Below are 27,405 nucleotides of genomic sequence, written 5' to 3' on the forward strand. Positions count from 1 at the left end.
GTGGGAAGCAGCTACAAAACACAGGGAGATCAGCTCAGTGCTTTGCGATCACCTGGAGGCGTGGGATAAGGAGGGTGGGAGGGAGACGCAAGAGAGAGGTGATACGGAGATATACATATGCATATAGCAGATTCACTTTGTTATACAGCAGAAACTAACACAACATTGTAAAGCAATTATACTCCTATAAAGATGTTTAAAAAGAAAAAAAGAAATCTCACACATTGAGAAGTAAATGAAAAAAAAAAGGAGTTTAATAGGGCACTCCATATACAGCTGGGACCCAAAAGTGGTTTCAGGTTAATAGTGCCCCCAGTGAACGGCAGAAGCAAACACAAATCCTTCCCGCAGAACTTGAGTTCTCAATCCAGTCCCATAGCAACTGTAAGATGGCTCTGACTGTAGGATTTATCTGAATTTCAGAGATGATGAATCGTGAGAGAAAAATGTGCATCTCAGAATTGATGAAATACTACATATTCTCTAATTGTTCACAGGAATGCCATTTTTTTTTCTGAATTGTCATCAGGTACCCGGAGACCTTAACATACACTGTTGGTCTGCAGACCTTACTATATACTGTTACCGGAATTCCTATGTAGACAATCATATCATCTGTACATAATGACAGTTTTGCTTTTTGTTTTCCAGCCCTTAGAGCTTTTCACTTTATTTTTATTTATTATTCTTACTCTTATTTTTTCCTTCATTTTATTATGTAATACCAGTACAACACTGAATAGAAATGATTCTAGCGGACATACTTGTTTCATTCATTATTTTAAAGAAATGCTTTTAACATTTTACCATTTAATACAAAGTTTCCTGTGGGTATCTGGTTTATCAGATTAAGAAAATTTTTGTCAAGAATCATATGCAATTAATGCTTTTTCTTCATCCATCAAAACAAAATGTTTCTTTCAATCTGCTAGTGTGGTTAATTAATAGATTTCCTAAGGTTAAATCATCTTTGCATTTATAGGATCAAGCCACCAGGTTCAGGATTTTTTTTAAATCTGATATTTTTCACATTGATTCATTTAGCTAATAATTTATCTAGATTTTCTGCATCTATGTTTTAGGTGAAACGATATTACAATTTTCCTTTCTCATATACCTGCTGTTTGGTATGGTGTCAAAGTTATACTAGCCTCCTAAAATGAACTAACAACTTTCTATATATATTTTTCATTCTCAGAAGCAATCTGTGTAAGATGGGGTTATCTCTTGCTTGAAGTTTTGTTAAAATCTTGCCTGTAAAATTATCTGGACCTGGTGGTTTCTACTTGGTGTGTACGTATACGTAAAGGCAAGGGATGGAGATTTTAAACTAGATTCAATTCCTTTAATGATTATAGTTCTACTCAAGTTTTCTTCTTAAGAGAATTTTAACCTATATTTTTCTGGGATATTGTCTATTTCATCAGGATTTTACAATTTATTGGTATAAAACTAATTTTTAAAATACATTTTTTAAAATCTGTAGCAATTCTTTCCTTATTCATTTTTACTTTGTTCCTCATTAAACTCGCAAAGGGCTTCCCTGGTGGCACAGTGGTTAAGAATCTGCCTGCCAATGCAGGGGACACGGTTGAAGCCCTGGTCCGGGAAGATCCCACATGCTGCAGAGCAACTAAGCCCGTGTGCCACAACTACTGAGCCTGCATTCTAAAGCCCACGAGCCACAACTGCTGAGCCTGCGTGCCACAACTACTGAAGCCCTTGTGCTTAGAGCCTGTGTTCCACAACAAGAGAAGCCACTGCAATGAGAAGCCCTTGCACCACAATGAAGAAGGGTAGCCTCCACTCACTGCAACTACAGAAAGCCTGCGTGCAGCAATGAAGACCCAACACAGCCAAAAATAAAATTAATTAATTTTTTAAAACTTGCAAAATACTACTTCCATTGTTTAACTGTGTTTTCAAAGAGTTAGTTTATGGATTCTTGTCAACTCTGCTTTTTTATCTTTTTTTCTATTAAATTATTTTTATGCTCTTATCTTTATTATTTCCTTCTTGTACTTCCTTTTCTCTGTTGTTCTTTTTCTAAGTCCTTAATCTGGCTGTTTGGTTCATTAATTTTCAGCAATTTAAAAATTTCTTCTACCAAACACCCTAGTGATAGCACTGGACTTGGATTCATTTTTAACACGAAATCCTCAGTTTTAGGAAGAGATAGCTCCCTAGTCCACAGAGTATTATGAATTCAGACTCCAGCAGCGCCTGAAGGTGAGGCCTGAGACTTTGATTTCTATGGAGAGATGCTTTCCTCCAGCTCAAGAACTAGGCAGAAGCAGATAGGCCTTGTTTGTCTCCCTGTGCTGGTGGATGCATTCTTTTTCTGGTCCACCTTTCCACTAAGGAAAACTGGAAACAAATCCCAAGTTTAAAACCTCATTTTGGGGCTTCCCTGGTGGTGCAGTGGTTAAGAATCCACCTGCAATGCAGGGCACATGGGTTTGAGACCTGGTCCAGGAAGATCCCACATGCCGCGGAACAACTAAGCCCGTGCGACACAACTACTGAGCCTGCGCTCTGGAGCTCGTGAGCCACAACTACTGAAGCCCATGAGCCTACAGCCCATGCTCCACAACAAGAGAAGCCACCGCAGTGAAAAGCCCGCGGACTGCAAGGAAGAGTAGCCCCTGCTCGTTGCAACTAGAGAAAGCCTGTGCGAAGCAACAAACACCCAAAGCAGTCAAAACTAAATAAAAATCAAATAAATAAATTTATTAAAAAAAACTTCATTCCGTGTCTATTCAAACATTAACTATTCAGAAAGGGCTTTGCTGAATAATCTCTCTAAATAGTAAACACCCCCCTATGACTCTCATAGAGTATTTTATTTCCCCAAATAGTTATCTACCCCAACTGGTATGTTCGATATTTTGTTCATTTGTGGTTGTTTGTACCTGTCGCCTCCACCATCAAGAAAAGAGGGGCTTCATTTGATTGGATGTTTGCCAGGTAATTAAGCAAGACTTCACATTTTATTAGTCAGACATATTTTAAGGCAAAAGCAAAAACCTTAGCAAAATTTGAGATAGAGCACAGATATTACTTTCCTTTGAACTATGGTAGGTACATAGCCATCACAAATTATTCTCAGAGGATATCTTTGTGGGTATGAAATATATCATATGAACAAAGTGTACTCCAAACACATATGTACAGTTTAAAGAATATACAGTGAACACCCACGTAAGCACAATTGAGGTCACTGTGCACAACTGAGCAAACCATCAGACCCACAGATGCCCCCGGCCCTGTGTCCCTCTCTTATCACCAACTCATCTCCCCCAGAGGTAACCATTATTCTGACTTAATGACCCCATAGATCTAACACAAAATACTCATTCATTCTTAGAGAATCAAGAACTACTATGTTTCAGCCTTAAGGAATTATTTTATGTCACTGATGACCTAGAAGACTCTAGAAAATGCTTTGAATAAGCAGATATAAGAAGAGTACAATTAGAATTACAATTTTTCCAGAATATTAACTATGCTGTAACATATCCATGAAGCTACTTAAGGAAACATATATATCAGAGAGTAACAGTCATCACCGTCTACCGGAAGGGCATATAAGATGACAGAATTTAACATCTCTACCAACTTAAAAAAAGAGACTCACACCTTTCAAGTTCTTTCTTTTGTCCTCCAAATGCAATCACAGTTCTAATCGCTGCTAACACCTCTTCAGCTACTGCTCCAGCTTTTGCATATGCCAAGAGTTCTTTATCAGTAAATGAAGATAGTATCTGTTTAAAAACACAATTGCAGATAATTTAAAATTTAACAAGTTAATTGTATCTTTCGTAAAGAAAAAATAAATATATACACAAATGTTCCTTGTATGTTACTGTATATAAATCTTTTATTCATCTTTGGTCATCATGTCCTACTTTTTAGTGTACATATTATAAGCCACTTCAAATTCTTTTTGGACTGAGATGGTATAAAACAAATTAAATTAAAATTTTTATTTTCTCACTATACCCCATGGATCCTCATATAAATAAATAAATCTGGGACTTTAAATCTCAGAAGGAGGTGTATACTATTAACATAAACCAATATAGCAAAAGGGGCATTATATCAAGGAAATAGGGTGTGTACTCAACACAGCAATTGCTAATTGTACTCTAGCTCAGAAGTATCAAGGTAGGAGGCCAGAAGAACGCAGGGGACCAAGTACTGAGAAGTGACAGGGCTTTAAGGAGGTTTCACATGCCGGGGAAGCAGAGCTCTCTTTGCTGATGTTTCTGAGCAATACATTAATCCACCAGGGAGGTCTCTGTTTTATGGATGCGCTTCGATCCTTCTGTTTGGTCCCTGAGCATCTGTTCTGTGGAAGGAACAGTACTGGGTCCTTTGTATACACAGGATCTCATTGATTCTTCTCATTTGCACAGTGAAGTAGGTATTATTTTCCCCACTCTATACATGAGGAAATGGAGGGATGAAGAGGTCAAGTAATTTCCTAATATGTGAAATAGCCAGGATTCAAGGCTTCAAAGCATGAATTAACAGCCACTGGAGTGAATCTCTCTAATACCAGCCACTGACATGTGGACCCCTCTGGGATCCCAGAGGGCCCTGTGATAAAAACTGGATCAACTGGCATGGGCAAAGGACTAAGGTTAATATTTTAACCTGGAATACATGACTAGTCAACCACCTAACTAAATATTACACACAAGCAATTCAAATAAAATTCTGAGTAAACAGTATTACACTCTTTCAATTAATAATTTACAGCATTTGTGGACTCGTATGTGTACGTAGTAACAGTCTATTTCTTCATGTCGTAAAAAGCTCAAAATTATTTTGATTTTAATAGTGGCTCTCTTCCTTTGCTGTGTGTGAAAGTAAAAGGAGCTATGATAGATGCAGGAATGGGTGGGTGAAGGCAAATGAACATTTATTAACTAGATTCCATGTGCAGATGTTGTGCTGTATGTACCTTCTTCTTTGGTACCCAAAACAACAACCCACTGATGCACTAGACCTCCCTGACCTCTCAAAGTGACCTGCCTAGGGCTGTCCCAGCACACTTGCCAGAATCACTCACAGCGCTGGGGCTGAGTCAGGGAGGTCATTGTCATTCCTGAACAAACAGGTCTGCATAATGCAAGAGGTGCATACAATATGCTTTGGCTATTTTTCTCTGCTCCTTTTGAAACCTCACCCCACAACTATCAACCACACCAGAAGCGGCTGACAACAGGAACATTACTAGAAATATTTTTGAATTAGGAGCTGCAAAACATGCTATTTTAATTTATTGTTAAAGTATCAAGTACCATTCCAATTGATTCAATATACCTGGCTTCTCTACAACCTTCCATAACTATAAGCATATGATTAGGCAAGACTATGGTAGAATCTTCATTAAGTGTTTTGTTTTGTTCTTTGTTTTTTAAGAGATCATGCCTGCTGAAAGAAAATAACCTCCAAAATATTCTGAGGGATATGGAAAGCCAACTTGCTGTTCCTCTAATATAAAATAATAGAATGGTGATACTTCACAATGACCCACATAAACTATATAAAATATCACTAACTCATCCCTTATTCCAAAGGCTGTTAATTTCTTAACAAGGCCTAATTGTATTAGTGCGAGACACATGAAACTGTTATTCCTGTAAGGTAAAATCTAATATCGGCCACTTTATATTGTTCAAACTAATATAGTCAGAAGCAATAGTTCTGACCACCACAGATGTGTGGACCTTCATCTTTGTCCCTTTTTTCCAATTCTCAGTGTAGGTTTTTGTTTTATTTTGTTTGAGATAATTTATACATGCTTTATTTTTTTTAAACTTGTTATTTTGAGATAATTGTAGACATAAAAGCAGTCATAAGAAACAATACAGTCAGAGCCCATATCCCCTTCATCTAGTGTTCCCGAAATAACACCTTCCAAACTTCAGAACAATATCACAGCCAGAAATTTAACATTTAACATCAATCCATCAACGTTATTCAGATTTACTAGTTTTACATGCACTCGTGTGTGTGTGTGTGTGTGTGTTTAGTTCCAAGCAATGTTATCACCTATGTAGATTCGTATGACTACAGTCATGATACAGAACAATTCCTTCACAAGGATCCCTCAGTGCTACTTTTCGTAGTCACAGCCACTTCCTTCCCTACTCCTCATTTCTCCCCTCCCCACCATCCCTAAGCCCTGAAAACTGCTAATTTGCTCTATCTACAATTTCATCATTTCAAGAATATTATATAAATGGAGTCATAAAGTATTTGACCTTTTGGGATTGGCTTTTTTCACCAAGTACAAATCTCTGGAGACTCATCCAGGTTGGTGTGTGTATATCAATACTTCTTTCCTTTTTATCACTGGACAGTACCCACAGTATGGACGCACCACAGTTGTTTAACCATTAACCTATTGAAGAATATCTGGGGTGGTTTCAGTTTGGGGCTATTACTAATAAAGCTGCTATGAACATTTGACTATAGATTTTTACATGAACATGATTTTCTTTTCTCTTAGATAAATGCCCAGTACAATTTGCTGGATTGTATGGTAATTGCATGTTTAGTTTTATAAGAAACTGCAAACTATTTTTCAGGGTGCTGTACCATTTTTCATTCCCACCAACAATCTATGAGTGATCCTGTTTCGCGGCATCTCAGCAGCATTTGGTGTTTCACTATTTTTTAGTTTAGCCATTTTGGTAGATGTATAATGATATCTCAGTGCAGTTTAGTTTGCTTTTCACTGATGGCTAATGATGCTAAACAATCTTTCATGTGCTTAACTGCCATGTGTATATCCTCTCTGATGAATGTCTGTTCATGTCCTTTGCCCATTCTCTAATTGGTTTATTTGTTTTTTTTTTTAACTATCGAATTTTGAGCATTCTTTATATTTACATTATAGTCGACACTAGTCCTTTGTCAGATATATGATTTTCATATTATTTTTTTTCCCAGTGTGTAGCTTGTCTTTTCATCCCCTTTACATGGCTTTCAGAGAGCAAAAGTTATGAATTTTGACAAAGTCTAATTTATAATTTCTTTTTCTTTTTTTTGGCAGTACGCAGGCCTCTCACTGTTGTGGCCTCTCCCGTTGCGGAGCACAGGCTCCGGATGCGCAGGCTCAGCGGCCATGGCTCACGGGAGCAGCCGCTCCGCGGCACGTGGGATCTTCCCCGACCAGGGCACAAACCCGTGTCCCCTGCATCGGCAGGCAGACTCTCAACCACTGCGCCACCAGGGAAGCCCTATAATTTCTTTTTAAGGATCAAGCTTTTAGTAATCAAATCTAAGAACTCTTTGCCTAGGCCTAGATCCCAAAGATTTTCTCCTATTTTCTTTCTAAAAGTTTTATAGCTTTACATTTTACATATAAATCCACAATCCATTTTTAGTTAATTTTTGTGTAGAGTGTGAAGTTTTGGTCTTTTTTCTTTAACCTCTGGATGTCCAATTGTTCCAGCACTATTTGCTGAAAAGACCATTCTTCTGCCATTGAATTGCTCTCACACCTTCATCAAACATCAGCTGGGCATATTTGTGTGAGTATATTTCTGGGTTCTCTATTGTTTCATTGATCTATGTGTCTATCCCTCCACCAATATACTATAGCTATATAGTAAGTTTTAGTATCAGGTAGACATATTCCTCTCACTTTATTCTTCTTTGTCAAAATTGTTTTAGCTATTCTAGAGCCTGTATCTTTCCATATAAATTTTAAAATAAACTTGCTTACCTATGTCCACAGAAAAACCTTTCTGAAATTTTTTATAGGAAATGCCTTAAACCTACAGATCAGTTTGAAAAAAGAAATCAACATTTTACTGTGTTCAGTCTTCTAATCCATGAACACACTATGTCTCTCCATTTATTTAGCCTTGATTTCTTTCATCACATTTAATGATTTTCAGCATACAGATCCTATATATGTTTTGTGAAATGTACACTTAAGCATTTCATTTTACTTGGAGTGACTAAATGGTATTAATTTTAATTTAACATTTAAATATTGGTTTATGCATGTTCATTGTTAGTATGCAGAAATGCAATTGATCTGGTATCCTTTGACCTTTCCAAACTCAGTTGTTAGTCCTAGGAAATTGTAGATTCCTTGAGATTTTCAACTTAGAAGATTACATTATCTATAGTTTTATTTCTTCCTTTCTCATCTATATGCCTTTTATTTCTTTTTCTTGTCTTGTTCTAGTACTTGTTCTAGTTCTTGTCTTGCTCTAGTACTTTGTTGAAACAGTGGTGAGCATGGTCTTCCTTATCTTCCTTATTTCCAGTCTTAAGGGGAAAACATTCAATCTTTCACCATTAAGCATGATATTAACTGTAGAGTTTTCACAGATGATCTTCATCAAGCTGAGGTAATATCTTTCTTTTCTTCACTTCCTGAGAGGTTTTCTTTTCATCATCAATGTGTGTTAGATACCGTCAAATGTTTTTTCTCTGTCAACTGATATGATCACACAGGTTTTCTTCTTTAGCTTATTGATATAGTAGATAACATGGATTGATTTTCAAATGTTGAAGCAGCCTTGCATAGCTGAAACAAATTCCACCTGCTCATAGTAAATTATTCTTTCTATACATTGCCAAATCTAGTTTGCTAATATGTTATTGAAGAATTTTTATTCTTAGTCCATGAAAGATACTGATCTGCCATTTTCTTTCTTTCTTTTTTTTTTTTTTTTTTTGTATTGACTTTGTCTGGTTTTGGTATCAGCTTAATACTGGTTTCATAAATGAGCTGGGAAGCATTCCTGCTTTGGGGGGAAAGAAGTAAAAGTCTTCTTTCTTCTGGGGGAGACTGTATAAAATTGGTGTTAGTTCTTCTTTAAATGTCTGGTAAATTTTTCCAGTAAAATCATCCGTGCCTGGAGAATTCTTTCTCAGGAGCTCTGAAGTTACAAAATAAATTTCTTTGATGATTACAGGGCTATGAAGATTGTCTATTTCATCTTAGTTGAATTTTGGTAGTTTGCAGTTATCAAGGAGTTGATCTCTAAGTTTTCAAATTTGTGAGGATAAAGTTTTTCGTAATATTTCCTTTATCTTTTTAATGTCTGTGGGATTTGTAGTAATATTCCATATTTCAATCTCGATATTGTGATTTGTGTCTTCTTTTTGTCAGTCTTGCTAATTTTATTGATTTTGTTTTGAAGAACGAACTGTTTCCTTGATTTTCTCTATTACTTTCCTATTTTCAAGTTCACTGATTTCTGCTCTTACCTTTATTGTTTCCTTATTCTGCTTGCTTTGGTTTTATTTTGCTCTTCTTTTTTCTAGTTTCTTGAGGTAGGAACTTACATTATTGATTTTAGATCCTTGCTCATTTCTAATGTAGATATTTAATGCTATAAATTTCTCTCAATACTTCTTTAGCTGCACCCAAATATTTTGGTATTTTATGGCTTCGTTTTCATTCGGTTATATTTTTTTTCTTTGAAACTTCTTTTACAACCCATGGATTATTTTAACATGTATTGTTTAATTACCAAATATTTAGAGACTTTCTCAGTGTTGTTATTTGTTTCTAGTGGGATACCACTGTAGTCATAGAAAACACTTTGATGGTTTCAATTCTTTTAAATTTGTTGAGGTTTGTTTTATGGCCCAGGATATGAACTATATTGGTGAATGTTTAATGTGTATCCTGTTGTCGGGTACAATGTTTTATGAACACCAATTAGATCCTATTGGTTGACTGTGTTGGTCAGATCTTCTACAGTCTGATTTTTTGTCTAGTAATTCTATCAATGCTGAGCAAGGATAATAAAATAATTGTGGTTTTTCTATTTCTCCCTTCAATGTTCTCACTTTTTACTTCATTTAATTTGAGGCTTTGTTATTTGGTGCATACATATTTCGGATCATTATGTCTTCCTGGTGGAATGATCCCTATTATCATTATGTAATGCTCCTCTTTTTTGTAGTAATTTTCTTTGTTCTGAAGTTTATATTATCAGATATTAATATAGCCATTCCCTAAAAAAAGTAATGTTTTCATGTATATCTTTTTCCATCCTGTTACTTCCCTCTACCTATGTAGTTGAATTTGAAGTTTCTTGTAAGCAGCAGATACTCGGTAGGTCATGTTTTTTAAATCAACTCTGCCAATTTCTTTTTTGATATGTATATTTTAACTATTTACAGTTAAGGTAATTAATATGTGAGCAGTTAAGTCTACCATTTTACTACCTGTTTTCTATATATTTCCTCTGTTTCTCATTCCTCTGCTTCTCTTGCCTACCTGAGAGTTACTTGATCAAGTTTTAGGATTCCATCTTGATTTATTTATAGTGGTTTTGAATATATCTTTTTGCTTAGATTTTGTAATAGCTGTTCTGGACGTTATAATGTTCATATGTGACTCATAAAAATCAACATTTTACCACTTATAATTTTTGGTTCAATCATCAAATAAGATTTAGAAATCTCCTGGAGAAAGAAAAGCCCAAATTTCTGCTCTTTCCATTGTTCCTTTTCCCTTCCTGATGCGCCAATATTTCTTATATCACTTCCCTTCTGTTTGAAGAACTTCACTTAGCCAGTCTTTAATAGTAGGTATGCTAATGGAAGGTTCTATATTTCCATGATCTGAGAATGTTTTTATTTCCCCACCATTCCTGAAAAATACTTTTACCAAGTATTCAGTTGACAGTTCTTTTCTTTAAGAACTTGAGAAATATAATGTCATTCAAATTGGTGTTCCCTAGTAGGTAATGTGTTGTTGCTCTTTAGCTGTTTTTAACTTTTTTCTTTGTCTTTAGTTTTCAGTAATTTAATTACAATTTGTTTAATCATGGATTTCTTTGAGTTCATCCTGTTTGAGGTTAGCTTAGCTTCTTGGATCTCAAGGGTTTTTTGGTTTTTTTTTTTTTTTTTTTGGCTGCATTGGGTCTTCATTGCTGCATGCAGGCTTTCTCTAGTTGTGTCGAGCAGGGGCTACTCTTCATTTCGGTGCGCAGGCTACTCATTGCAGTGGCTTCTCTTGCTGTGGAGCACAGGCTCTAGGTGCACGGGCTTCAGTAGTGGTGGCTCGCGGGCTCTAGAGCACAGGCTCAGTAGTTGTGGCACATGAGCTTAGTTGCTTCGCAGCACATGGGATCTTCCCTGACCAGGAATCGAACCCATGTCCCTTGCATTGGCAGGCAGATTCTTAATCACTGCGCTACCAGGGAAGTCCTGGACCTGAAGGTTTGTCTTTCACAAATCTTGGAAATTTTCAGCAATTATTCCTTCCAATACTCCATCAGCCTTACTTTTCTTTCTTTTGGGACTCTGACGGTAACAAATATTCTATCTTTTGTTATTATCCAACAGGTGCCTGAGGCTCTTTTCATTTTCCCTGTTTGGGGGTGGGGGTGTGTGTAAATTCTATTGTTCTACCTCCAGGTATACTGATTCTCTCCTGTCATCTCCACTTAACAAGATTAAGCCCATCCATCATGACTTTTATTTCTGCTGCTGTATCTTTCTGATCTCTAATTTCATTCTGTCCTTTTTTCATAACTTCTTTTTCACTGCTGCTATTTTCTATTTTCTTTTGTTTCAGGAGAATCTGTAATTGATTAGTGAAGCATTTTTATAATGACTGCTCCAAAATCCATGCCAAACAATTCTAACACATGAATTATCTCAAGAGTGGTCAGTCAACTGTTTTTTGCTCATTCAAGCTGTGATTTTCTTTCTTGGTATGACAAAAGTGATTTTTTATTATATCCTGGACATTCTGTCTATTATGTTAGGAGACTCTGAGTCCTATATAAATCTTTTATTTTAGCAAGCAGTTACCCTGTTTGGGTTTAGCATGCAATTCTTGACCTACTTTTGTGAGCTGTGGTTCCAATAGCAGTTTTACATTCAGAGTTTTTCTGGTATTATTTTTTGCCAGCATGGTTTATCTAGAGTTGCTGGGGCCCCTGCTTCTGCTACTTGAGGGAGTGGAAGTGATTTCTTAAGGTCAGACCACCAGGTATCTCTTGTAGGGGCAGGATATGGTAGCTTCCCCTCCCTGTGCCCTCTAGCTGACCCAGTGTCTCTGGGTGGGGTTAGAGAGTTGCATGCAGAGATCAAAAGAGGCTTCCTGGAGTAGGAAGCTTGCTGGGACGAAGTCCCTTCCTGTTCTACATTCTTGCACTGGTGCCTCTGGGTTAGAGAAGAGAGCCTCAGGCTCACAGGAGCTTCCTAAACTGGGCCACATTTCTTTTTTAATATGGTTGACAACCAGATAATTTAAGAAATTTGTTTGAAACCATAGCAAAAGCTTATGGCAGAGTGAACTTAGGTCTCCAGCAATAAGTCTAGGGCTCCATTTATGAAAGAAATAGTATCTGAAGCAATGCACAATTACTTATTAAGAGATTAACTTACTGCTTTCTCCCGTAACTTAACTAGAGCGTGAATATATTTTAAAACAGTTTTTCAACAAATACTGATACGAAGCATCTGCCATCTGACTTGCTTAATATCCTAGTAAACAAGAAAATCAATTAACACAAAAGCTTCTGCCAAATATTTCAACAGATTAATGCAGAGATACAATTTAGCCACCAAGAACACCACTTAAACACTGTGTTAGTCTCAGCAACAAATAACAGAGTTCTCAGAACTTCAATTTCTTCCTCCATAAAATGAGATAATATCTATACTTCAGAAAAATATGTATTTCATGCCTTTGAGGAAGAAGATAATATGATAGAGTGAGGGGAAAAATATTCTGTAATATTCTACAACCTCCTTCTTCATATATAGAAAATATTATAGTTAAATACTGCAAAAGGCATAACATCTGCTAATTCTGGGGGAAATTAAAATATGTTGTTATTTTATTCTCTGAAATTCCCTGGGATTTTTTAACCTAAAAAGTGGGATCTGGGCTTCCCTGGTGGCGCAGTGGTTGAGAGTCCGCCTGCCGATGCAGGGGACACGGGTTCGTGCCCCGGTCCAGGAAGATCCCACATGCTGTGGAGCAGCTGGGCCCGTGAGCCATGGCCGCTGAGCCTGTGTGTCCGGAGCCTGTGCTCCACAACGGGAGAGGCCACAGCAGTGAGAGGCCCGCGTACCGCAAAAAAAAAAAAAAAAGTGGGATCTGGATAACAAGGTCCTATTGTGTGACACAGGAAACTATATTCAATATCCTGTGATAAACCATAATGAAAAATATGAAAAAGAACGTATATAGATGTATAACTGAATCACTTTGCTGTACAGCAGAAATTAACACATTGTAAGTTAACTGTACTTCAATAAAATAAGTTTTTTAAAAAAGAAAAATATGTATTTGCCTGACACAGTAGATACTAAAAACACAGCAGTTATTGTTTACAATAGCAAAACAATATCCACCCTACAGGGTTAAGTTTTTTTAAATTTCTTAATACTTACAGCCTGATTTATTTTGTGTTAGGCTTGGCTGGTTGGGCCTCTGTTATTTTATGACCTTTTGCCACATAAATGTGTAATGCTTTCTCTAATTTTTCTTCTTCTCTAAGAAATTACGTACTGGGCCAATCTCTCCACTGCCACCCACTCTTACATGAAATCAGTTTAAAATGAACACCACACGCAGTCTTGAAAGAGAAAGGCCTGTGTATGGAGGTGGGGAGGGCCGTTTGTACTGCTCTGCCTTTGTGACTGGGAGAAAGAACTGTAGACTTTGGATTGACATGCATATGGGACTAGAAGATACCTCTTTTTAAAAACTTGTTTTCACACCAAGGGATTTAAGTATCTATAAACACAGTCATTTATAACACTGACAAAACTGTTCAATCAATTACCAAATGAAATAAAATCTACAAAAACATTCAAATCAATAATGGTTATTGAATGGGACCTATGTGTTGTTCACTGAACTTGAAGCTCTTCCTGAATCTCTACTTATGAATATGGAACTGCCTACCAGGGAACACAGCTCGCCAAAAGCTGAGCATGCCTTTCACATGAAGGCAGAGGATGAGATGGGACAGCTACTTCTTTCTTTGTCATCCCTTCCCCAAATAACTGCAGGGCAAGGACAGCACAGAGTCCTTGGTAGGTATAAGACTCACTGAGATTGCACCTGCTTATTCCCACTGATCGTGAAGAGAAGGTTCGAAACCAAGTATCAACTATAGAGTCAGGGTCATCAAGTGAGAAAAACAGCCTTCCGAGGCATGGAGTTATGGGGTGTTTCGGGAGTGGAGACAGTTAAGATAAGATAAGATCTGGATTCACAGGATTCACCTACCTTTGCCCAGATAGCAGCTGACAGACCAAGAACAGGACTGACGGCTAAAATCACAAGGGTTAACTTCCAACCTTGTGTAAATCCTACTGTAAAACCGGTGAAGAATGTTGCCATTGACTGAAAGAATATTCCAATTTTGTCACCAATTCCTTCATTAATTTTGGAGACGTCACTAAAAGAAGAGACAGTGTTAGAAATAAACGTCAGAATTGTGAACACAGAACTTTTCTCCTGAATCTAGCTGGCTTTTTTGTTTGTTTCAGTGTGGGGTAAATTAGTTTACATCTAGGATCTTGCACAGTCACGTCCCCAGCAAGCATCATGTTGCTGCTCTAACGCACACTCCCAGAGGATTTTCTCGAGTCTGGCAAGCCCAACACCTCATTCATTGCTACTCATGCAAGTCCCCTCATACCCTGCCAGGGTTCTGGGAAGGAAAAGATGCGTGAGACACGATTGCGGTCAGAAGGAATTTCGTGTCATAATTACTTCTGAGTGATGCACTAATGTCTCCTAACAGATCTGATGACTTCTCTTTCATTTTGTAAGAGTCAGAAGCACATCGGAGTTCGACATAAACCCAGGTACTTACTCTGAGAGCCGGGTGTTAAGCTCCCCAGTGTCATGCACGTCAAACCAGCCTACTTCCTGCCGCATGACAGCATGAAAAAACTGTTTTCTAATTTTGTATACTTGTCTTCCTGCTGCCAGGCACCAGAATGAAACCTGGATGTAAGCGGCGACAAGCACGCCAGCCCCGATTCCACTGTAATAATAGGCGTACCTGGAAAACGACAAGAAAACTGCACATGCTCTGCTTTCTCATCAATGCACCTTCCCACAACAGACCACTCATCCTGCCTTTTCTGGTTGTCTGTCTATCTTGACCTCCTTCACAAGCAGAATTGATGGTCGGCATCCAACTACGGCTGCCCTGTTACAGTGTCATGCTTAAGAGTGTGGTTTCTAGGGCTTCCCTGGTGGGACAGTGGTTGGGAGTCCGCCTGCCGATGCAGGGGACACGGGTTCGTGCCCCGGTCCGGAAGATCCCACATGCCGCGGAGCGGCTGGGCCCATGAGCCATGGCCGCTGAGCCTGCGTGTCCGGAGCCTGTGCTCCGCAACGGGAGAGGCCACAACAGTGAGAGGCCCGCGTACCACAAAAAAAAAAAAAAAGACTGTGGTTTCTGTTTTGGCTCAAAGCACCGCTCTTCACTTAACTGCTGTGTAGCCTTGCTTAACCTTTCTAAGCCTCAGTTTTCTGATTGGTAAAATGGAGAGAAGAACTATAACACAGTGGGACTTCCCTGGAGGTCCAGCAGTTAAGACGCCACGCTTCCACTGCAGGGGGCGCGGGTTCGATCCCTGTCTGGGGAACTAAGATCCCGCATGCCGCGAGGCACGGCCATTAAAAAAAAAAAAACTTTTACACAGTAACGTATGAATACACTTGGGCCCATGCCCAGCACAGAGTTAGCACCCAGAGAATGCCGGTTATTGTGAAAGACTTGTGTGGTGCCTTGAAGCGTCACAGCATCAGGTAATCTACCACTGTCCTCCTGCGTCGTTGGTTTACCTCCGTACCAGCTGATGAGCACTTGGGGTGGTTTCTGCACATTGGAGAGTGGAAACAAGTGACAGAATTTGCCAGAAAGTGGAACCAAGAGATGGAAATGGTCCCCTGATCTTTTGGGTTATTCATCTGGCAGAGCTTAGATGCCACGAGACAATTGAAAATGAAAAGTATTTTTATATCATCTGCCCAACTGGCCATCATAAGTTATCCTGAAATGCTTAATGAATCAAGTAGCAGTCCTTCCAGTTTAAATTCTAAAAATAAAGAACATGAGCATCTTCTAAATCCAGACCCTTGACCATCTAGAAATGCTAAATGTGTGTTTCCTCATCTGAGTCTTCACGCTGAAAAAAGCAAGCAACTCATGTGCTTCACTAAGCACTTACATTTTAGGTAAAGACAAACATGCTAAAATGACATACAGGATTTAAAAGTTTTTAAAAGTTCACTACTTGCCACTCTCAAAGAAAAATGCTTCTATAAACCATGCAGAAGCTATAAGAATGGCATTGTGAAAAAGAAACGAAACTGAGTTATTTGTAGTGAGGTGGATGGACCTAGTCTGTCATACAGAGGGAAGTAAGTCAGAAAGAGAAAAACAGATACCGTATGCTAACACATATATATGGAATCTAAGAAAAAGAAAAAGAAAAAAAGGTCATGAAGAACCTAGGGGCAAGACGGGAATAAAGACACAGACCTACTAGAGAACGGACTTGAGGACATGGGGAAGGGGAAGGGGAAGCTGGGACGAAGTGAGAGAGTGGCATGGGCATATATACACTACCAAACATAAAATAGATAGCTAGAGGGAAGCAGCCGCATAGCACAGGGAGATCGGCTCGTTGCTTTGTGACCACCTAGAGGCGTGGGATAGGAAGGGTGGGAGGGAGGGAGACGCAAGAGGGAAGAGATATGGGAACATATTTATACGTATAACTGATTCACTTTGTTATAAAGGAGAAACTAACACACCACTGTAAAGCAATTATACTCTAATAAAGATGTTAAAAAATAAATTAATAAAATTAAATTTTAAAAAATGGCAGTGTGATAACCATATAGTTGCTGATGTCAATGTTTGCAACCTGGTGTAAACATATCTTCCCCAAGCTATACCTGGTAATTTACAATGTATTTATCAGGGAAGATGTAATTAGAATACTAAATTTTAGTTAATAGATAACAATATTTAATTATTATCCAAGTGTTAATGATATAGCGAGACAGTTAAAAAGAAACCTCATTTAAGAAGTAGAATGCATGCTTTGACAATAAATTAATGTATTGTAGGCCGTCAGTCTATGTTTACTCAAAACACACCTGTGCTTAAGCATTTATAAAATGATTACAAGACATTCTGTTTTTCATCAATATTTTAAAAATGCCTCTCTATAGGAATATTTGGAAGTAATTCTCATCTTTCAAAATATGGTCAAATATCTCCATTTTCCTCAAATCTACAGAACCATTTATAGGATAATGTGGAATCATTATCTTCTGAATCACCAAGTAATACCTTTGGACATGTTTTATAAGCTGTTCTAAGAGCAAACTTCAAGATAAGTAAATCATTAATGAAAGGCTCCCCAAGGTGACTTAAGGTTAAAAGGACTATAGTTATTCTGGGACGCCTTGTTTCATATATTAGAATTAGATGCTGTGTTACAAAAAAAAAATCCTGTTGACTGATCTCATGATATCACGACTAAAAATATCCAGGAATCAAACTAATAATTACAAAGCCATTGCAAATAATGTGATTCCTAATTTAACTGCATTTTAAATAAGGCCACTTTGAACTCCTCTAATTTCCCTGTAGATGATATTCTATATTTACCAATGCATACATCAGTCCAATCCAGGCTTAACCTTAACTTTACACATCTTATGCCGCAAATTATTTTCTTTAAAAAAAATATCCTACATTGTATCCTCCTAGAAACAATGATGTTGCTCTCCTCAAAACTTTGAATCTTTATTATAACAACGCAAAATTTTAAACATTGCTACAACTGGACTGAGACTGAAATGCTTAGCAATAGTAAGGAAAACATCTACTTACATGGTCATTTCCTCCTCCAGCTTTTCGCCGAAATACGTACTGTCCAGAAAACCTAGATCACCACAAAGCATATACCGTTATATCTCTTTGTTTTCCATTAAAAATGAATCAGACTTGTGTCACTTAACAATTTACACAAAAATAGGTCAAACTGATTTAATTTCAATTATGTGTAAGCACCACGGCATCCATTCAAATCTTTTACTACCAGCTGTGTGCAACCACACACACACTAAATTCATTGAAGCTTATTTGCAAGAAGAAAGCCACACTGATTGAGGAGTCTGTCAGCAGAAATACTACTGTCCCTGGATTAAAATATTTTATGCAATAGCACTGCAAGATGACATAGAGAAAAATCTTTTCTAGGTGCCTTGCCCTGATAAATATCAGTGCAGACTTGACACTAAAGCACTTAATATTTCAAATAGAACACTGCATTTCTCCAGTTTTTATTTTTAGTTTAAAAATATAAAATACAGGGACTTCCCTGGTGGTGCAGCGGTTAAGACTCTGAGCTCCCAACGCAGGGGGCCCGGGTTCAATCCCTGGTCAGGGAACTAGATCCCACATGCATGCCACAACTAAGAGTTCACATGCCACAGCTAAGGAGCCTGTGAGCCACAACTAAGAAGTCAGCGAGCCTCAACTAAGGAGCCCACCTGCCGCAACTATGGAGCTTGGTGAGCCACAACTAAGGAGCCCACCTGCTGCAACTAAGGAGCCAGGGAGCCGCAACTAAATAAATAAATATAAATAAAAGAATTGCTAAAATATATATATATATATAGAAAATACAAAGAAAAATGTCATAAATACCAGTCAGCTCATCATGCATTATTAGCAAATGTTAACATTTTGGGACAAGGTACATTAAAACTTTAACACCCCCACCTAAATACACACACACACACACACACACACGCACGCACTAGCCACTGTTCATTATTCTGGGGTGAATTTTTTTCAGATTTTCTTTTCTGTATGCAAGTATACACATACACATATACACATACATGCTTATGTTAAAAGGCAGAATCACAGTCCACACTCTGGCTGATTTTCCATGTCATTATGTGTGTATATATGTATATCTTTATTTTTTCTAAGTTGCATCTATTTCAGTTGCTTCCAATATCTTACTTTTACAAGCAATGCTGCATTAAACCTGTACATATATATTAAATACGGTGAATATTTTTGCAGGGTAAGTTTTCATAATCAAGATGGCTGGATCAATAGGGAGGCACACTATAAATCTTGTAGTTATTTCAAAAGTTACAGTATAACGCGAGACAGCCTGGGTCAGATGAGTGTGATTTTGACAGGTGCGGGAAAGAGGAAGAAAAGTTTTTCTGGCAAAGGGAACAACATAGACAGAAGTTCAGCACATGTTTGAAGAATGAATAAGCCGCTTTGGCAGGGGTGTGGGTGTGTTGTGTGGATGGAAGGAGGTGGATATATGGTTGAAAGATAATCTAGGCCCCACAGGTATGGTGTATAAAAACTAGTAAGCATTCCCTGGTTTTGAGCAGAAAAGGACAAGAGTAGAGGTTTGGTCTAGGATGACTTAGCTACCAGAAATGTGTAAGTTTAACTGGAACGGGGAGACTGACAGATGGAGCTACTGCAATTAAGTAAGGAAAGAGGGTGGAAATGAGAATAGGAAAGAAGGAAAGTACCCATAAGATCTAGAGAGTGAGAAGTTACAGGCTCTAGCAACCGATGGAACAGAAGTAGCAAGAGTAACAATTAAAAAAAAAGACCAAGACCTTGAGTTTAAGCATCGGGACAAGGGTGATGTCGTGGTGGGACATAAGAAGTCAGCAAAAAGATGACATCTGGGCAGATGTGAGCAGATTATTAGTTCAGTTCTGAAGATCTTTATTCTGTGGTACCTGGGACATTCTACTGAAGATGTCCAGTAAGTATTCAAACTGTGGCCCTCCAGTTCTAGACAGAGTTAGGTCTTAAGATGTAGGAGTCTCACATCTTAGAGGTCATAGCTAAATTCAAGAAAGAAAAAAGCCATCTCTTCTCACCTGTGAGGACAGGATGGCAGGTAGGGAGGAAATGACAACCAAGCACAGCACCCCACGGAAGGCTACATTTAGGAGTAAGAGAGAAAGTAGGAAGTCATAGAGAGATGCAGAGATGTAGCAAAACATGCAGCAGAGAAACTCGACAGCTTCCACTTTATGTCAACTGGAATAAGTGTACAGATAAATTTCTAATCAGTTATGATATTGCTTCTGCTCCATATTTTCAAAGATAAAACAGGATATTAAATATTGATAGCTGGGTGAGGATTTTTCTCCACATCAGTCTCAGAAGATCTCTCATTGCAGATGATCTAGGCAGGAAATGTCAATAATGTGTATCACAACCAAATCAAGACAAATTTTCAAGTCTAACTAAATATCTGTTTTCTACTCATTGCTACTACCAGTTTTCTCAATTCTAGAGATAAGGGACCCGGAGAATTTGAACAAACATTCTTTGGCAATGGTGGCTTCTAGGTCTACCATCACATTTATTCAGCTCAGAAAGTAAAAATTATGTTCAAGGTCAAAACTGAGTCCTTTATGTTTATGTGTACAATATTCTCTCTCTCTCTCTCAGTGTGTGTGTGTATATATATATAAATAATTTCAGTCATCAGAAACCAACTCTTGCACCAAGTACCTTTTATTTGTGCTTCGGTGGTGTCAAAGTGCACCAGTAAATTAAAAAATGGAGCATTCAAGTCCTCTGACAGAGATGATCTCTACTCACCAAAGAATGAAATAAAGATATGTTCTTTAAACTCCCTGCAATCAACTTTTCTTTTCCTCCTATCAACTTTTATTAATTAAGAGGTCTCTGGCCCAGAGATTTTTCTTTCCTCTATGAGCTTCTCATAAAATTCTTATCCTGAGGCATTTTTTTCCAGAAAACCAAAACTTTGAGGCTAAAATGACTTTAGAGATCATATAGCCCAATAACTTTTTACCTGTATGGATCTCAAAGGGCTACTGCCCAGATCAACCATTATAAAGAAGAATACTGGAAAAGTATCCAAAGATTATTATTATTTTTCAGTGAGAAAATCCAGAAGCTCTCTGGGCTGTATAACAATATCAGCCAAATGATCAGTAGAGAAAAGCCGAAATTTTTTTATCCTAAAACCAAATCTTTTTTTTTTTAATTAAAGTATAGTTGATTTACAATGTTGTATTAGTTTCAGGTATACAGCACAGTGATTCATATATATATTTTTATATATATATATATATATATATATATGTACTTCTTTTAGATTCTTTTCCCATATAGGTTATTACAGAATATTGAGAAGAGTTCCCTGTGCTATACAGTAGGTCCTTGTTGGTTATCTATTTTACATACAGTAGTGCGTGTATGTTAATCCCAACCTCCTAATTTATCCCCACTCCCCCAACAAGAAAAGGCAAACATTTCAGTGTAGCTTTTATTTTAATAAAATACTTGGTTGGGGCTTCCCTGGTGGCGCAGTGGTTGAGAGTCCGCCTGCTGATGCAGGGGACGTGGGTTCGAGCCCCGGTCCGGGAGGATCCCACATGCCGCAGAGCGGCTGGGCCCGTGAGCCATGGCCGCTGAGACTGCGCGTCCGGAGCCTGTGCTCCGCAACGGGAGAGGCCACAACAGTGAGAGGCCCACATACCAGAACCTCATTCTCCTGGTTCTCCCGCCACTCTGATCCCTCTCTCGGTCTCATTCACCGGTTCCTCATGCTCTCCCTCCTCTCTCCATGCTGGTGTTTCCCAGAATTTTATGCTCACTCCCAGGATGACCTCGACCACTTCTGCAGCTTCAGTGACTCCTGCATCTGTCCTTAAGCCACTAAAATGCTCTGCGTCCTCATGGCTAGTGCTCTGGTTCAGGTCTCCGTCATCTCTTACCTCTGCTCTAACAAAAGCCTCCTAACTGGTCTTTCTACTCCAATCAGATCTTTATATTGCCACCAGATTTTATCTTTGGGAACAAGAATATAATTATGTTGCTTCTGTTAATAACCTTCAATGACAGTCCACTGCACGAAGGATAAAGTCCAGGATCCATCACATGTCCTATTGGTCCCTTTGTAATCTTGCCACAATAAGTCACACAACGACTTTCCAGATGACTTTTAACCCCACACCTTTCACCTCATCCCAGCAGCCAGGGAATTGCACAGTCACCATCTCGGGGTCGGGGTCGGGGGAGCTGCAGCATAAAAGAAAACAGTGCCCAAGTCTCTGCTTGACTGTTGTGTTCCTGAAGCCTTTGCCCTTGGGGACTAGAGAGGAAACTGGACACGACAAAATATTTTGCTTAAATTTCATGAGACTAAGCTCCGCCCTTTTAGACTAAAAACTACTTTTCACATACTAAGACGAGAGGCAGTAGAGAAGTGATGACAGCTTTCCTCCTCCAAGCCTTTATTCGTTCCCCTCTCTCTACCCTTTCACCACGATCTCGCTCCTGGAAAAGACCTCTCCTCCATGAATGAGCTCAATATGACCTCCTTCCAAGTGGCTTACCCCCAAAGAGGGTGACTGACAAGATTCCAGAGTAACTGACACACGAGTCAATTTACTAAATCAACACTAGAATAGACATACCATAGTTTATAGCCATCTCCTCCTTCCACTCCCATTGGTGTGACCTCCTAGAGAACAGGAGGGTACATTTATCTTTGTACTCTCGGTGCAGACCCTGCTCTATCTGCTGTACGCAAGCTTGTCCCAAAGATGTACAAAGGTTTCACAGAGCTACCACACATGCAGACCATTTATGAAAATATTCCAACCAACCATTCTCTTATTTTGTATATGCGTCTCATGTGTTGTAGAATTAAACAGAGATACAACAGACCACTACCCTACTACCTGGGGTAAGGAAAGCCTTTTCTAAAACCAAGTAAGGGACTTCCTTGGTGGCCCAGTGGGTAAGACTCCACGCTCCCAATGCAACGGGCCCAGGTTCGATCCCTGGTAGGGGAACTAGATCCCTCATGCATGCCGCAACTAAGAGTTCACATGCCGCAACTAAGAAGTCTGCATGCTGCAACTAAAAGATCCCGCATGCCGCAAACTTGCTGTTTTACCTGGCAAGCATCCATGACAGATGTAATTTACACCCAGGGACTCCCTGATTAAAGACATTAGTAAACCACTGCTTTCAATGGTCTTCAAGGTCCATTCTAGCTCAAGAATGCTAGGATTCCAGTTTTCCCAGTCTTGTGCAGGAAACTCCATTAAACACAAGCAAGAGGATTAGGACTGACATATATACACTATCATATGTAAAATAGATAGCTAGCAGGAACATGCTATAAAGCACAGGAAACTCAGCTCCGTGCTCTGTGACGACCTAGGTGGGTGGGACGGGAGGGAGATGCAAGAGGGAGGGGCCGTATGTATACATAGAGCTGATTCACGGCACTGTACAGCAGAAACGAACACAACATAGTAAAGCAATTATACCCCAATTAAAAAAAAAAAACACACAAGCAATCGGAATTTGGACCTTCTGCCTAGATCAATCCCTCTGACACTTGCCTGACAGTGTGGTTGAGCTGACTGCACGTGACAGAGGTGACTCTGGGAGCCACAGTCACCTCACGTGTGCTGCTTTCACACTGGCCTGAAGAGCTGTGCCTTGGGGCTGACCTGCCTGATATACCAATACGTAAGTCTACAGGATGGCACCTTAGGCAGAGAAAAGACCAAGTGGAAAGTACTAGCGTTTGCTTCAATTTTAGGCAGAGTTTGAAACCACAAGTAGAGTGGGAAAAATACCAGAATAAAAGGCAGGATTCCTGACCCAGGAACTCAGCTCTGTCCACGAACAAGCAATTCCATTCTGGTCACTTTGTCTCAACTTCCTGAGCATTGGTTTCTACATCTATCAAATTATGGGTTTGGGCCAGATAATTTTCTAGGCTCTTTTTCACCTACAGAATTCTGTGATTCCGTCTTTCATTTATTCATCGCACTTCTTAAGCACCTATAATGGGTCAGGTGTTGTCTATCTTCATTTTTTTTTTTGCTGACTTTTATAATATATTGTAGAGAGTACATCCTAACTAATCTACTTTTTGGCTCGAAGAAACATTTCCCCAATACTAACCAAAAAAAACAAAAAAAATCTGACCATACTACACTACTACTACTATTCCAGAAAAACTAGTCATATTTTAAGTTTTAACTCAGACTTAAAAATAAACTACCACACTGGGACTTCCCTGATGGTTAAGACTCCACACTCCCAATGCAGGGGGCCCAGGGTTCAATCCCTGGCCAGGGAACTAGATTCCACATGCATGCCGCAACTAAGAGCCTGCATGTCACAACTAAAAGATCCTGCACACCACAACTAAAGATCCCACGTGCGGCAACTAAAGATCCCGCACGCAGCAACAAAGATCCCACGTGCCACAACTAAGACCTGGGGCAGCCAAAGAAAGAAATCAATAATTTTAAAAATAATTAAATAAATAAGCTGCCACACAAAACACTATACTTCTAAATATTCTGTCATTATTTGGTACTCAATTTTCCAGAAATTTATCGCTCAGAATTTTTCCCATGAAATGGTTAGCAGCAGAGGAAAGCCTTGAGCAAATGAAAAGAAAACATCCATCACAGAAATTTTTATGAAGTACTTAGAACTGAAGTATTAACTAACATTCTAGTCTGGAGAATACTCATAATGCTAGCCTTGAGGACAGAGACGGCAATGTTTTCTGTTTACAACACCAAAGTCTTGAAACACATATTCAAGATCTGCATATGATTTATATGCTCATAGTTTAAGCAGCAAAATATAGATATTACTTTTTTTATATTTATATTACTTATATAAATATAAGTTATAAATATATTTCCACATTTCCCCTTTTTCTCTGAATTATTAACTTGTACTAGAATTTGAGTATCTCATTTGTTCCATTCCTCAGCCCACAATCTGGTAGGAGGTTAAACAGAACCAACCATGATATAGTTATGGAGAAAGAGAGAAGCCATTCATGTGGATGTACCATCGACTGAACCATTAGAGACAATAAATAATGAAGAGTTTATGTGAAGAGTACTTCTGGGTGTTACCCACAGTGAGACACGGCAGATCTCCCTCACGTACTTTCATTTCTCGATTAACACATAATCCTCACTGTCTTCCTTTCTGGGTGTCCCTCTGTCTTCTTCAGTGCATGGACTTGGGACTGGTCTGCATGCGTTCAAATACTGACTAATTACTAACTCTATGACCTCAGGCAACTTAAATATACTCAACCCTCTGGGCCCTGGTTTCCTCATCTGTAACGTATAGATAATAATAGTATCAACCTCACGTCCATGAAAGAAATAAAGGAGTTAATATATGTAAAGCACTAAGAACAGTGCCCAGCACGTATTAAGTGCTCAATAAAAATTGGCTTTAGTTACTGCTAAAAATTGAGTCTTCCTCAAGGCTTAGAACTCCCCATTCCTTTTACTTTTCCCCATATCCTATCCCAGGAGATTTATCATTCCTTCAACTCAAATGTTGTCAAATCTCTAGTCCAATTCTTTATGCCAAGATTCAGTCTCATTTCTTAAACTGCCTGGATATCATTTACACTTGTACGCAACTTGTCATCTTTAACACAACGTGTCTAAAATCACAAGCACCTTTATCCAGGCTCATGTGCAGGCAGTGAATAGTCTCATGAGGAAGATGAGAATTCACAGAACACTACAGAATTTCAGCAGTGGTTGAGTTCTGTTCACACAGATGACTTCGCAAGGCCCAAGTCATCAGAGATTTTAAGGCAAAGGCAAAACCTAACAAGATAGAGATAAAAGGGAGTAGGATGTCGGGAAATCAGATCCACAACAAAAAGAACAGAATGAAGGCCACTGTCTGATAAACAGAGAAAGGCATTGGGAGAAGAGAAAGCCTTTGAGGGGTCTATTACAGCAGCATAAAAGGATCTGCCTGGGGCTTCCCTGGTGGCGCAGTGGTTGAGAGTCTGCCTGCCGATGCCGGGGACATGGGTTTGTGCCCCGGTCCGGGAAGACCCCACATGCTGCGGAGCGGCTGGGCCCATGAGCCATGGCCGCTGAGCCTGCGCGTCCGGAGCCTGTTGCTCCGCAACGGGAGAGGCCACACAGTGAGAGGCCCGCGTACCGCCAAAAAAAAAAAAAAGGATCTGCTTGCTCAAAAAGTTTTTCAAACTGTCTAGTTAAGCCTATGTTTAGTGTAAAACTCTGAGGCTTTCGAGAGCCTTAGCAAATCTAAGTCTCCTGAAGCAAGGAATACTTCCTGTCCAACAAGGAGGCTCTGGTACCTAGCCTACCCCACAGAGAGGTCATGAGGTTCTACCCAGGGAAGGGCAAGAAGAAAGGTCTGAGAGTGTCTCAGGCCCCAGTAGGCTGGCCCTCCCACCAGAAGCATCAGAGAGCTCATTTGCCCTCGGCTCCAGGACCAGCATCAAAACCTTTGCTATCTACTCCCCTCACCCAGGCAGCTTTCAGGACATTTGGAAGTCTGAATCTACAAACACATTTATGACAAGATACTGAGTGTTCTAGGGTAAAAATTACAACAGAGATAGCATGGAGCCTTGAAAAGACACAGAAGGATATACAGGGGAGTGGCAATCAGGAATGGTGGTGAGAGAAGGGTATTAACTGTATTTTTTAATATTTGTTTTTAAATGGTTTCACTTGTCACATAGAACATGTCTATTTTGTGCATGAGAGAGGTACCATCTGACCAAACTTGGTTATCACCTCCTCTTGGAAGCCTGCCATGATTCCTAGATGGAGCCAGACACCCATCCTCTCCTTCCCAAGTAGTTTGTGTATCTCTGTATCATAGCACTAATCATATCCAACTGCATTTGTTGGCTCCCTTGTCCATTCCGCCCATTATGCTAAATTTCTTGGGGGATGGGAATGAATACTTAGGACACATACCATGGCTGGCTCACAGAATGCTTTAATACATATTCACTGGTGGACTGATCGAAGATAATAACTCCCTACTCAATACCCTGCCTCAGAGATTGGCAACCCTTTCCTGTAAAGGATCAGATGATATTTTAGGCTTTGTGGACCATATGGTCTCTGTCACAACAACTCTACTGCACCACTGTGTTGTGAAAGTAGCCACAGATCATACTCAAATGAATGGGCATGGCTGTGTTCCATTAAAACTTTATGTATAGATACTGAAATTTCAACTTCATATCATTTTTATGTGTCACAAAAATATTCTTCTTTTAATTTTTCCCAGTGATTTAAAAACGTAAAAATCATTCTAAGCTCACAAGTGGCATAAAAAGAGGCAAGAGGCCAGATATTGCCCACGGGCCATAGTTTGAGGACCGTTGCCTTCCGCGATAGGCCTGCCTAGCAGTCCATAGTTCCTAAGGAAATGCTGCTGAAAGGGATAATTCACATCTATAACAGGTACTGAGTGATTTGCAGTATGCCTTTCAACAAATATGAAAACTGAGGTAGTATCACAG

At 39.1% G+C, this 27,405-nt stretch overlaps 1 protein-coding gene across 5 annotated transcripts in view; it reads right to left on the reverse strand.

Moving 5' to 3' along the window:
* The window catches only part of ABCB1 (ATP binding cassette subfamily B member 1), a 102,031-nt gene that overhangs the window by 55,266 nt on the left and 19,360 nt on the right, over window positions 1-27,405 (reverse strand). For 4 of the 5 annotated variants that reach the window (XM_073809619.1, XM_073809618.1, XM_073809621.1 and 1 more), the window contains exons 5-8: window positions 17,889-17,940; window positions 14,841-15,032; window positions 14,249-14,420; window positions 3,640-3,764 (exon numbers count right to left, since the gene is read on the reverse strand). In XM_073809619.1, coding sequence (XP_073665720.1) covers window positions 3,640-3,764; window positions 14,249-14,420; window positions 14,841-15,032; window positions 17,889-17,940 — 541 coding nt within the window. The remainder of the gene's footprint in view (window positions 1-3,639; window positions 3,765-14,248; window positions 14,421-14,840; window positions 15,033-17,888; window positions 17,941-27,405) is intronic. The other variant, XM_073809620.1, reaches the window with a different exon arrangement.

The sequence above is a fragment of the Tursiops truncatus genome, chromosome 9 (genome assembly GCF_011762595.2).
Source record: "Tursiops truncatus isolate mTurTru1 chromosome 9, mTurTru1.mat.Y, whole genome shotgun sequence".
In the NCBI taxonomy this organism is placed as follows: Eukaryota; Metazoa; Chordata; class Mammalia; order Artiodactyla; family Delphinidae; genus Tursiops; species Tursiops truncatus.